The sequence below is a fragment of the Mus caroli genome, unplaced genomic scaffold (assembly GCF_978045245.1).
Source record: "Mus caroli unplaced genomic scaffold, Mus_caroli_1 scaffold_9, whole genome shotgun sequence".
NCBI classification, from domain to species: domain Eukaryota; kingdom Metazoa; phylum Chordata; class Mammalia; order Rodentia; family Muridae; genus Mus; species Mus caroli.
Genome location: NW_028227264.1, coordinates 3010815 through 3024660, shown reverse-complemented (window position 1 = coordinate 3024660; position 13846 = coordinate 3010815). Strand labels below are relative to the sequence as shown.

The 13846-nt window shown below is 43.6% G+C and overlaps 1 protein-coding gene across 1 annotated transcript; it reads left to right on the top strand.

Annotated features, from left to right (window-relative positions):
• The first annotated feature begins 1885 nt into the window (after positions 1 to 1885).
• On the top strand, positions 1886 to 13052 carry Mtrf1l (mitochondrial translation release factor 1 like). The gene is made up of 7 exons (XM_021174749.3): positions 1886 to 2216; positions 5829 to 5908; positions 6958 to 7141; positions 8322 to 8485; positions 9883 to 10000; positions 11171 to 11307; positions 11958 to 13052. The coding sequence occupies exons 1-7, from the start codon at positions 1979 to 1981 to the stop codon at positions 12156 to 12158; spliced, it is 1122 nt and encodes a 373-aa protein (XP_021030408.1). The 5' UTR covers positions 1886 to 1978; the 3' UTR covers positions 12159 to 13052.
• Positions 13053 to 13846: the final 794 nt, after the last annotated feature.

Below are 13846 nucleotides of genomic sequence, written 5' to 3'. Positions count from 1 at the left end.
TTGTTATGTAACATTAGAGTATCTTTTTATAAGAAATAAAATATGTTCTTGAAATTGCTGGTGTCTTAAAAGTGCAGTGGAGGGATTTCTCACACTAAAATTAAAGTACCTCACCATTTATTTCTATGGCAGGAAAATAACTTCAAAATGAGTTTAGGGTTAGAAATAACTTTTCCTGGTAGAGATAGAAAACACACCACAATTCTTTTCTATATTCGGGTCAGAATCAAAACAAAACGGGTCTCAACCTCTATCTTATAGCTAAACATTTGCATATCGTGTCACCTGGGTGCCAAAAGGGAAGGGACATTTGAGATGCTGGAACTCCTTGCTATCACTTGAAGAGCCGCTTCATTTCTTCATGCCAGTGCCCTTGTATGTGATGCTAAGGATTGATTAGATAGGATGCAAAGTTCATTTTATATAATCTTGAAATTAATAGTTTTGATTAGTGTTAATGATAAGAGTACCCATTTGATTCTAAAATGAGAACAGTTTGATCAGCAGTGAACCACCATGGTCCAAAAAACAGCTAGTAATCCAGTAGAATTCGCAAGTAGACTAAGCTTCAAATTCTGCATCCTCAGGAGTGGCTTGTCTGTGTTTATTCACATCCTGTTACCCACTTCTCTGGTAGGCAGTGGTTAGGTCTTTTGAATTGCAAATGCATCCGTTAGTAGTCAGGAGGGTGGATGTCCACTAGAGGGAGGCCTTTGATTTTTCTCTCTTTCTTTTTTTAACTGCAGGGCTGCAGACCGAGCCTTGAGCAAGCTAAGCAAGTACTCCCCGCGAGTTACAACTTCAGAGCAGAATGAGGAAAGTTTTTAAATGCTTCATTGTATTGTAGTTTGTTAGTTTTAACTTGGATTTGGAGGAGGAGGGAGCAAGAGCAAGAAAGTGAGAGAGCAATGGAAAGTCGGATTGAATGGATCAGAATGTGAGGCAGGAAACGGAAAAACCTAGTGCTTGGGGCGGTGGGTGACGATAGGAAAACATAGATATTGTAGCGTCACTGGGAGGTTTTGTAGGATATGCCTGCCCTTGAAAGGAACCTATGTCAGATGACCACCCTATAATTAAGCCTTAGAGACTGGAGATAGATGACTTTTGTGGCTGTGGACTCTGTGTCTGCTGGTCGCTTGACTATCCTTAAGTCTCTTCAAGTCCCCACAGCCTTGAGAAGCAAACCTTCACCTTCAGACTGCAGACACCTGCTGTTCACTTCCAGCCTGGCTGGCTGCGGAACTGGGCTTGGGGAGCAGCCGAGCTCGGTCTGAGGGCGGAGTCGGTCTGGAGGCGGGGCTGAGGCTTCTGAGTTCAGCCTGTAGGCGGAGCTAGGTGGAGCTCCACCCTTAGAGACGAGGCGGAGGAAGCGCTTCCTCCAGGAGCAGGCCCGAGAAGGCGGGACTGAGGCATTAAAGCTCCTCCCCTAGAGACGGGGCTGAGGAGGTGGAGCCGCGCTTTTGGAGTTTCTCTTGGGGGGCGGGGCCGAGGAGGCGGAGCTGAGGCATTGGAGCTCTTCCCTAGAGGCGGGTCTGAGGAGGTGGAGTTCTGTCTCAAGGCGGGGCTGAGGCATTGGAGGTACTCGCCATCTCAAGGTCACGCCTAGGCTGCGGAGCTCGCCCACTAGAAGCGGGAATCAGGCGTGGGTGGTTTCCACGCCCCCATGGAGGCGGGGCTGAGACAGTGGAGTTCCGCCCTGAGGAGGTGGGGCTGAAGCCCCAGACCTGTCCCATTTGGAGGAGGAGCTGAGAATCCGGAGCCCTGAGGTAGGGCGGAGACTTCGGCGCTCGGGTTGGAGGCGGGGCAAACGCGTCCAGATCTCCCCGCCCACTTGCCTTTTGACTTTTGAGGCCCTCCCCGCTGTCCCACGCTTTGCCGGAAGTTCTCGTAACATTTCCGGCAGAGCATTTCTGCATGGGAGTCCTTCCTAGAGTGTTGTCTGTATATTTTCTGATAGGTGGGCGGCCCAGCTAGGATGCGGAGCGGGCTTCTGAGCGGTGCCCGGCGCCTGTGGGCCCGCCGCGCCTTCAGCCGCACGCCGCAGCCTTCCGAGGAGCTCCTCGCCCGCGGCGGGCCCCTGCGGGCCTTCCTGGAGCGCCGGGTGGGCTCGGAGGCCGGTGGTCTGGACGCTGGGTACCCCCAGCTGGCCGCGGCCGCCCGACTGCTGAACGAGAAGGAGCGGGAGCTGCGGGACACGGAGTCATTGCTGCACGGTAAGCCACCCGCTCCAGTGGGTTCGGAAGCCATCTGCGTTCCAGATCTTGTCACTAGGGTGCTGATAATCCTCCATTGGGCTCTCTAGAGCAGTCCCTGGGCAAGGTGCTCTGCCAAGTTAGTCCTCAGAAGTTACTAAGGTTCTCGGTTTCATCCTCGACCCCCTGGTGTAAGACCCCCGAAGCTGGGCCTCCGCTCAAGTCCCGGGATGAGCTGGCCAGCACCCCAGTGACCGGAGAGAAAACCACACCTGATGCAAACTGCAAGAGGTTTTATCAGCTAGCTGAGGACGAAGCCCCTCCACCTTGCCGGGCAGGGGAGTTCGACCCCAGTGACAGTAGGGGGCTTTTAACAGCTAGCTAAGGAATTGGGAGGAGTTGGGAAGAGAGTTCTTCTCTTCTGGGTGTCCTTGGTGAAATTTATAAGGCAAGCGTGGGGAGTGAGTTCTTTCTGAATTTTTATCTAGGTGTCCTCAGCACAGGAAGGTAGGCATCTCTGGTTGTAAAGTATAGAAACAAAAAGGCTTTTTGCTGGCTACAGAGAACAAAGAGCTTCTTTCTGGATGTATTTTTAGAGATCAGGGAAAACAAGCTTGGGGAACATCCAGGGGCTTTACCTTCTAGGGAGAAACGCTCTAAGTCGGGGTCTCACACTGGCAGCTCAGCTGCACAGGAAAGACTCGCTAGTCCCAGCAGAGGAACTGAAGCCGCAGGTGAGTGTATGGCATTGACCCTCTGCAGTGTGAGAGGAGCGATGCACTGTATGGTTAGAACTCTAGACCTGGAAATTCAAGTTCTCAGCACTTTTCCCTCGAGATTCCAAAGTGTCTGCGTTCCTGAAGCCTCCAGAGACGTCTGCCGAGTAGAACACACTTGGGAACTTAAGGCTTGATTCAGAGACCCGGCCTGGAAGAAAGTGGGAAGAGGGATTGAGGTTGGTTACTGAGATCAACCTCTTGGCTCACACATCTGCAAGCTTGAGTACTCTCATGTGTACGAAAATGGAAACAGATAAGGAGTAAGGACTTTTAATTTCAGTATAAAAAGCAGTGCTGAAAAGCAGAAAGTAGCTTTACAATGGATCACTAAGTCAAGGAAGAGGTGGTTAGGTGGGATCAGAGAAAGGGCTAGGAGGCAGAAGTGACCAACATGGATGAAGGTACAGCTTGAGAAGTCCTGTATGGTGGAAGTGTAGAATAGGTATGGGAGATGGCGACAGAAGAGAAACATTGTGTTAGCAAGGAAAACATTCAGAGGTTTAGTCCATTATCCTCAAGGGGAGAAGCATGGCAGCATGCATCAGACTTAGTGCTGGAGATGGAGCTGATTCACAGGCAGCAGAAGGAGACTGGGTGTCACAGTGGGCATAGTTTTAGTATATGAGACCTCAAAGCTCACCACCCCCACCGCGATCTATTTCTTCCAAGGCCACACCTCCCAAAAGTGCCACTTACTATGGGCCAAGCATACACACACACACACACACACACACACACACACACGAGTCTAGAGGAGTCATTCCTATTCAAACCACGGCAACCTGATAGACGAAGGATTATCATTGTTTCTATAGACCGAGGGAGGGCAGCGCCTCACATTTTAGGCAAAGAAGTGGCATTATTTAGAGAAAGCTCACTGTTGACGTAGAAGAAAGCTCTTGTGCCTGCATGGTCAGAGAGATCAGAGTAGGTACTAACAGATGGAACTATGTAGAGACAGTAACAAGGCAGGAGTGCATAGTGCAGTATATCTGGGGGGAGGGGAGAAGAAAACCATGAGTTCCAGAAAGAACTGGCAGACCCACGGGACTGGGGCTGAATTACCTAAATGAACCTGTAGAAACCAGTTGCAAGAAACAAGAGTGCGCCAATACTTAGAAAGGCTAAGCTCACTCTCTCAGTTTATACTGGAAAACGTATTTAAATTTGGCAATTTTTTTTTTTTAATTTTTATTATATGCAAGTACACTGTAGCTGTCTTCAGACACTCCAGAAGAGGGCGCCAGATCTCTTTACAGATGGTTGTGAGCCACCATGTGGTTGCTGGGATTTGAACTCTGGACCTTTGAAAGAGCAGTCGGGTGCTCTTACCCACTGAGCCATCTCACCAGCCCTAAATTTGGCAATTTTACCAATGAGAATTTTAACTAGAAGTCTGATTATTGTAATCTGGAAATCTAAACATAACTTCCAGTTATCAAGTTAGTGCTTTATTTGGGGTGGAGAATTGATGACAACAGCCATTACCTAAAGAATCAGAGAGAACAGAACCCTCTGAAGCAGGGCAGCCATTGAACTTAGAGCTGTAAAATGTTGCTCAAAGAGAGGTCCTGTTTGCGCACTGTCCCACCTCCCATTGACGTAAGGTTTAATAGATAAGCACACACATTTGAGCTCTGTGTACATTTGATGTTTCAGAGCAAAAACAGCATGTAATTGCCGTCTATCCTAGGCTGCAAATGTCCATAGAGAAAAAACGAGAAAGGGAAAACTCAAAGATAAAATAATCATAAAACCAGAGATGGGGCTCCGCGGTTAAGAGCACTGACTAGAACAGCAACCACATGGTAGCTCACAACCATCTGTAATGGGATCTGATGCCTTCTTCTGGTGTGTCTGATGACAGCTACACTGTATTTATATAAAATAAGTAAACCTTTTTAATAAAAGAGAGAGATGAAAGGAATATTTATATAAACATTGGACAGACTCCATTGAATGTTTTGGGTTGGATACTTTATCCTAAGGAAACATTCACTAAGACTAACTTTCAACTGTAGGTTTCAATTTTGCTTAATCGTTTAAACCTCCTGTGCCCCTGCTTGGGCATTCTAACTAGTTAAATGCATCCATTTGCTGATGTAAAACCTAACTTGGTAAACTAAGTGTTTCCTGGGGCTGGAGAGACGCACAACTGTGAAGAGCACTCTTGCAGAGGACCCAGGTTTTCTGCCCAGCACCCAGGTAGCAGCAGCTCACAACTGTAACTCAGTCATAGGTGATCTGGCACCCCATTCTGGCTTCTGAGGGCATAAATACGTGTGCTACACACATACACATGCAGGTAAATGCCCATACACAGCAAGTACAACCAGTAAACATTTTTGAAATCGAATTTTATACTTAGGAGTATTTTGCCTGCATGAATGCACAGCATACATGTCTGGTGCTGATGCCCGAAAAGTAAGAGGGTGACAGAACCCCTGGAACCGGAACTGTATGATTGTGAACCAACATGTGAGTGCTGGCAACTGAACCTAGACTCTCTGCAAGGGTATCAAGTGCTCTTAATTGCTGAGCCATTTCTTAACTTTTTTTTTCTTTTAAAGTCTGTTTATTACTGCTTTTTCTAGAGGTAAAAATATAGAGAACTTTAGTCTTAATGTTTATATTGAATATTTTAAATTTAACTTTCTTTCATCTTCAGGAAAAAAACATTTTTATAGCTATATACTTATAAAAACCATTATATCAGTAATTTTAATTAGTGGCAATTATGAAAAGAACAAGAAAAACATTTTCCTTTTTCCTTCAGCTGTGTTAACACTAATTGAAAATCTATTAGCAATTCAATAGCAATTAAGCAAAATGTAACCGCTGCTTTTTTTCCTAGATGAGAATGAAGATTTAAAGAAACTTGCAGAGAGTGAAATAGCTTTGTGTCAAAAAGAAATAACTGAGCTGAAGCATCAGGTATGTTATATATGTGAAGAATAAAGCCTTTCTGCCGTCCTCCTTCTCACATCACTGCAGGCTTAGCAGGGGGTCCTGGGAAGGAGCCTGTTGCTACGGACATAGAACTTCTTTGTTGCTGTTGATTTTTCTTTTGATTTGTGTTTCTGTCTGCAAGTGTGTCTGAACCACAAGCATGCCTGGTACTTCTAGAGGCCAGAAGAAGGAAGGACCCGTCACATCCTGTCTGTTCACTCCATGCAGGAGTTACCAGCATCAGAGAGGATCTTAAAGCAGAAAAGGACATGCTGCTTACCATCTGAATTTCTCAGGCTACAAGAGCTGCATGCTGTGCAAGTCTCACTGATAAATTCCTGTACCAGCTCTTCTCACTGCAAAGGCAGACAGATACAGACAGCTCTGCTCTTTCTTTTTCTTGTTTTTCTTTTTTTCTTTTTTTTTCCTTTTCACTGTGGATAGACAATTGTAGACTGGAGCCAAAGTGAATTTCCTGGGATGAGAACATAATTTTATGTTAGCACCCAGAGAGTGCCAGTCCTCAACTTCCAAAATCAATAGCTTCCTCTTCCAAGTGAACAAATGCAGGATGCGCACCTTTCTTCTCCTTCCATATTGGGCCTTGCTCTTCAAGACATGTAGCGTAACGCCCTGCTCCCAGACATTTCCTTCCCAGCTACCTGATCAGGGAGGTGATAGAGTGCAGCCCTTAGTACCACATAAGATCTACTGTGGTGCTGTACACTCTTGTTCCCCAGCACTGAGGAGGTGGAGACAGGAGCATGAAAATACAAAACTAAGAATTCCAAGAAGAAATACAAACAAACCTATCACAAGTAAATGCATTTTATAATACTGGAGCATTAATACCTTACTGGAAATTATGCACTATACATTTTTACTTAGCAGTATGGTCAAAGTGTATCAAAGAGCAATATTAGCTCATTTGTTTAGAGAAACTTAGGTTCTATATTTAAGTTCCCTGATCCATACCTTTGAGCAATGGTCTTGGTAGTGGTTAATTACAGGAAGATGTTGTCTTTTGTTTGCAGATCATCTCACTGTTGGTTCCTTCGGAAGAAATGGATGGGAGTGACTTGATCCTGGAGGTGACTGCGGGTGTGGGTGGTCAGGAAGCCATGCTTTTCACTTCTGAGATGTTTGACATGTACCAGCAGTACGCTGCATTTAAAAGATGGCATTTTGAAACACTGGAATATTTCCCCAGTGAACTAGGTCAGTGTCTTAGTTAGGTTTCTATTGCTGTGATCAAACACCATGACCAAAGGCAACTTGGGGAGGACAGGATTTATTTCATCTTTCAGTTTGCAGTACCTTGAAGAGGAGTCAGGGCAGGAACTCCAGGCTGGAACCTGGAGGCAGGAACTGAAACCTAGGTCATGCAGAAGAACTGTTCCCTGGATTCCTCCTCCTGGCTTAGCCTTCTCTCTTATGTACCCGAAGGCCATTTGCCCAGGGGTAGCATCACCCTCTACCCCAATCCAGTGGCCAATCCATCAATCAAGAAATGTCTCCCAGACTTCCCTACACATTACTATTGTGTAGTCATTTTTCAGTTGAAGTTGCTCCTTAGAATATTCTAACCAGCACAGTCAGGAAGTGAATAGATTAGTTTTCGTAAGGCATAGATTTACATACAGTATGTCTTGGGGAAAGGGTTCGCAAGCTGATGATCAGAACTTATTTGTAAGGACTAAGTAGTGATATGCTCATTATTTACCTAATGATTTTAAATACAATGACAATTTTGAAATTCCCTGTAAAGTATGGTGGAAAGCTGTTCCAAGATAAGCACTTCTAGCTTTAAAAAGTAGTTTTAGGATACTCTGGCCTCACATTTTAATCCTAGCACCCAAGAGGCTAAAGCAAGAGAATTGTACTACATTCAGTACTAGGCTGGGCTTCAGGACAACCTGTCTCAAAAAGAAACCAAAAAGGTGGTCTTCAGCTATTGCTCATGTGAATTCATCAGCACTGTGATTAATAAGTGAGGTTAACTAATTATACAGTAAGGGCTGGAGAGCCGGCTCAGCAGTTCCCAGCACTTGCTGCTCTTGCAGAGAACTGGAGATCAGTTCCCGGCACCCAGATGTGGCTCTCAACTACCCTCTTACGGGTATTAAATCCATTTCCAGTGGATCTACTGTTGTCTTCTGACTCCATATGCGCCTGTTGCACATGTGTTGCACATATATACACATATGTACACTATGTATTAAAACAGTAGATACCAAACTTCATAAAGTTTTTAATGTGCTTGCACTCTTGACTAACAGTTACATTGTAGCTTTTTTTAACTTCCTGAGAAAAAGTTGCATCACGTGTTACAGACATGTGATGGTCAATTGTTTCCGCATGGCAGAAATGATAACAATCATTCAATTCTGTTTTCTAGGTGGCCTTCGACATGCGTCAGCCAGCATTGGAGGCCCGGAAGCCTATAGACACATGAAGTTTGAAGGAGGAGTGCACAGAGTCCAGAGGGTGCCAAAGACAGAGAAGCAAGGCCGCATCCACACTAGCACCATGACAGTGGCGATTCTGCCCCAACCGACTGAGGTAAAGCCTAGCAATGGGGCTGGCACACCGCTCCTCTCCCAGCACCTATGTAACCTTACCATTTGGTCTTCCTTCCATAATTTGAGTTGCTCTTGAATATTTAATTCAAGAAATGTAATTCTACAACAGATAGTAGGAATGAAAATGTTTCTAGACTGTCTAGATATACACTGGATATTTTTTTTGCCCATGAAATGGACATTGTAAGTCTCCCTAGTGTGGCAGGTAATATACACACTGGTTGCCTGCCTCGCTTTGCATTGCAGGATGGGTGCTCCAGTTGCCATCAGTAAAGGGCTGATCTTTCAGCACAGATGATACTCTAATACCCAGAGGTATTAGAAAGGCCCGGAGTGTGTGCTTTGCCTCACAAAGCAAGACCTCATTGTGTAAGAAAACAACCTGTTTTGTTAATTTAATTTCTCCTCTGCTAAAAGTGACAAAAGGTGAAATATGAGAGATTTGAGGGTTTCTACTTAGTAATTTTAAGAGAAAGTACTATTTAGTTGTAGGTAGGGTTGATGGGTTTAATTTCTGTGGGGAACCTGAGTGAGATCAGAAGAGCTAAGAGAAGAAATGCAGGAGAGTCGATGTCAGGAGCCTTGCTAGCTCCTGAGACATAGAGCATGCTCCAGGTTCTGTCTAGCTCTTTTAGCAACTCTGAGGGGGGTTTGACTGCAGGGTGATTGACACACCATAGAGAGCAGTCTCTAGTTGTTCATGGAACGGACATCTTTAAACATAGTGCTTCTCATGGATTCTCCTGGGACCGTGCTTCACCCTGTTGGATTCCAGTGTTCATGGAATGCCTAACCTGGCTTTATGGTCTTTGCCTCCAAATTATGGTTATATTATTTTAAAAACAGTATCCCCTTTTTCCTCAAAACAGTTTCATGTACTCAGACTGCTATTATTTTTGTTTCCTAAAATCTTTGATTTCTGGGTTTTTTTAATCACATTTATGTGTGTGCATCTTTGTGCATGTGGCCCATAAAGGTCAGAAGAGGGCCAGGATGCCCTGGAGCTGAAGTCCAAGGAGGCTGGGAGTCACCTGACATGCTAACCACACTGAGATCCTCTGTAAGGGTTGCACGTGCTCTCTACCACTGAGACATCTGTCCAGCCCCAAATTTCCTGTTTTAACAGTCCCTAGTTCTGTTGGTTGTGAGGCAGAAAGCTCAGCTTTTGAGGATTAGGGAGTGTTGCTGCTTTCTCCATTCATTTAAAAGAAAAAGCAAACCATTTAAAATGATATTTTACCTCTGGTCTATTCTTAAATCTTTCAGATTTTATGCAGTTCTATGGGTGACATCCATTTACATGGTGTGGGTCTCACGTTACAACAATTGGTGTGTGTAATTGTTTCTTAAAGTTCCACCTTTTTTGTGTGTGTATAGATTAAACTGGTGATCAATCCTAAAGATTTGAGAATCGATACTAAAAGAGCAAGTGGGGCTGGAGGTCAGCACGTAAATACCACAGACAGTGCTGTTCGGATAGTTCATCTGCCTACAGGTATGTGCTTGCTTCTTTACAGGGATGTGTGTCCTTCTTCAACATGAAACTTTGAGTCAAGATGAATTTCTGGGGGGCTGACTAGTTTTCCACTGAAGCAGATCTCCAGATACCAAATTATGCCATTAAGAGCTCATAACTAACCACTGGATTCTGTAGCTGATGCTGTTGAGGATAATTACAAAGCCAGGAAGAAGGAGGGGCACAGGAATCTCCATGTTAGTCATTATGAAGAGAACAGTCTTGCCAATTGAGCTATGGAATATATACTTAGTAGATTTTGTATTTCCCAAAAAACCTCAGTGACAGTATTATATGAATTATTTATCAGAAAATGTTTTAAATGACCAGTTATTAGTTGTAGGGTTAAGATAGTAACAAGGGCCCTGAAGGCAATAAAAGCATTGGACTTCCTACACAGAAGCCTGACACATGGACAGTCTTGATACAATTTCAGGAGCATCTTTCCATTGAGACTTTAAAATCTAGAGAATTGGGCAAAGTAACTGTCCACTTAGTAGACCTGTGTTTTGAAGTATTACTGGAATGGCTGTGAGTGAGTGACAAGGGACAACGAGTTAATACAGCTCAGGCAATCTTTGACTACCACACACATGGGTCTTAAATTACCATAGTTCCTGGTAACCAGGAGTAATGAAGTCTGGTGGTCAGGTAAGACTTTGTCCTTTAAATATAGAAAAATGTTAAATATTGCGGTGATGAGCAGGGTGTATAAATAAAAATAGGTTGAAACAGGAAATCTTCAACTCTAATCTGTTTATCTAATAATAGGATTTGTAGCTTCTATATATGTTCATATCTATAAGTCTCTTAAAAAGTGAAGCTCTGAAAAAAGTATGTATTAAAAATATTTAAAGTCTGCCAGGTATGGTGGTGCACGCCTGTAATCCTAGCACTTGAGAGGCAGAGGCAGGTGGATCTCAAGGCCTGCCTGGTCTACAAAACAAGTTCCAGGACAGCCAGGGCTGTTAACACAAACAAACTCTGTCTCAGAAAAAAAAAACAAAAAACAAAATTAAAGTCTTCTGTTTGATTCTTGTTTTTATTGCCTTGTAAAAGAAGGAAAAGGATAAGAAAGAAAAGAAATAGTCCTTGGTAATAAAGAAGATTTTTGTATTAAAACTCTTTACTTTTCATAACATTACTCAGGTATCATTTCTGAATGCCAGCAAGAGAGATCTCAGCTGAAGAACAGGGAGCTGGCTATGAGGAAGTTACGTGCAAGGTTATATAGCATGCATCTGGAGGAAGAGACTGCTAAAAGATACAATGCTCGGAAGATCCAGGTACAAATCAATTTAAGAAGCACAAGCATGTTTATAGGCAGTGTCATTTTTGTTATTACTACTTCGTTATGTATGTATTGTAAGGGCAGTATCTGTGTACACTTTACCGTGTTTTATAGTCCCAGGGGGTTTTCTCAGATGTGTGAAAGTGTACCATGTCCCTGCGCAGGTTTTAACCCTTTGCACGTACAGAAGCAGAAGTACTAGAGGCTTACACCTCCTGCTGTGTATTAGATTTTATGTCATACCCAGTCCTTCCATTACTTCTTTACTATTATACTCATCACCTTATCGCCACAAAAGGATGACTTTAATTCCTAGAGGTAACATATACATAATATACATAATGCATACATACATAGGCTGCTACTACTGTTTAAATATCAGCCATTTGCCAGATTCTGTCATTATGTAACCAATATTTTTCTGATTGGAAATTAGAGTCTAACCTTAAGTCATAGAGCATTGAAAGGGCAGAGGCAGGACTCAGATACTTTTATCTTGACTATAAAATCTTTCTTCTCTGAAGCAGACCCCTATTTTATTTGGGGTGTCAGGGTTTATACTTGGTTCTTGCATTGCTGTTGGTTTAAGTTGTTCTGGATCTAAATGCATCTCTTATACCTCTCCCATTTTTTTTTTTTCCCCAGGTTGGAACTAAAGGGAGATCAGAGAAAATAAGAACATACAACTTTCCACAGAACAGGGTCACAGATCACAGAATAAACAAGTCACTGCATGACCTGGAGAGCTTCATGCAAGGACACTGTCTTCTGGATGACATGATACAGTCACTGAAGGACTGTTCGGATTATGAAGCTCTAGTAGAAATGATTTCCGGAAGAGACTAAGCTGCTTTGTAAAGATATATTTTTATGTAAACTAGGAAAATTCTAGTGCAAACCCATTGTGTGCAAATACTTAACCAGTATTCTCTTGAGGAATGTTAACAGTTTCTTGGACAATTCTCTCTAAAAAAAAAATTAGACACAAAGGAAGACAGTTGTTTTATGCAAAATATTTAATCAGAAATTTCAAATATAAAGCAGATCTGTTCATGTTAATATGGCGGAAGGCAACGGAAGCTGACAGTGGAATTAACAAGAAGCGATGCAGGCAAGCACCTTAGGGCTGATAGTACAGAGAGCAGCCTACACAGAGTTCTAGGGAAAGGGAGCACCTACACGAGGTGCTGCCTCCCTAGAATGGACTCTGGCATGTTGTAAGGGTAGCCCCTCAATGATGGAAATGTTCCTGGCTTACCCTGCAACTGGTAGCTTGGGCCTTGCAAACAGAACCTCAAGCCCATGGGAGCTGGTAAGCCAAACGTCTCCTATCAAGATGTGAGCTTTACTGAATAGTAAGCGCTGGTGGGCTTCTATATCAGTTTCCCAGAAAAACAGAACCAATAAGATGTGTCTACACAAATTCACTATAAGGATGGTCCCACATAGAGAACCATGTGTCCAAGTCTATGTGTGATGCAGCTGGGTGGAGACCAAGAAGAGTTCATGGTTAACTCTACTTGGGAGTTTGCTAGGGAAATTTCTTTTGGTTAGAGGAGGTTGGATTTTCTCTACTCAGGCCTTTGTTCCAGTTGGATAAAACATGTTACCATGACTGATATTTCACTGATTTAAATGACAGTGAAACCTCCAAACCTTGAGGAGACCCAAAATAATGTTAACAAATATTAGGGTTCTCTAGAGTCACAGAACTTATGGAATGAATCCCCACCCCCTACCCCCCACCCCCCACCTCTACAAATGTAAAAAGAGTTCATTGGAATGATTTAACAGTCTACAGTCCAGCAAATCCAACAATGGCTATGTGAATGGAAAGTCCAAGAATCTAGTAGTTGCTCAGTCCCACAGGACTTGGTGCCTCAGCTGGTCTTTGGGATATGTGGGAATCTGAAGAAGTAGATTTCAAGGCCAGTGAAGGAATAGATGTAATGGCCAGGCAAGGACAAGCAGGAAAGAACCAAACTTCCTTTCATCCATTGTCCTTACAGAGGCTTCTAGCGGAAGGTGTGGCCCCAGATCAGAGGTATCTTCCCAGCTTCAGATCTGGACCAAAGGCATGTTGTCTTCTTGCCTCAAAAACCAGAAGGTGTAACATTCATTTCTGGATTGTAGTTCATTCCATATATAGTCAAGTTGACAACTAGCCATTACAGTCACAAGGCTAGCCAAGTCTACAAAATTAACCATTATGGTGTCCAGGAGTACCCCTTGAGGCTGTGCCATGGAAGAGGAGAAATGAAACCTCCAGTGTTTCTCCACCACCTACTGCTTACAAGCTTCATGTGCTACCAGCAAAGACTTCAATAGTTTGAATGTGTCCCCTCTAAAATTGAGGTGGTACTAATGTGATCATATTAAGTATATAGTGTCACAACTAATTTTTTTTAAGATTTATTTAATATATATAAGTACACTGTAGCTGTCTTCAGACACTCCAGAAGAGGGAGTCAGATCTTGTTACAGATGGTTGTGAGCCACCATGTAGTTGCTGGGATTTGAACTCAGGACCTCCA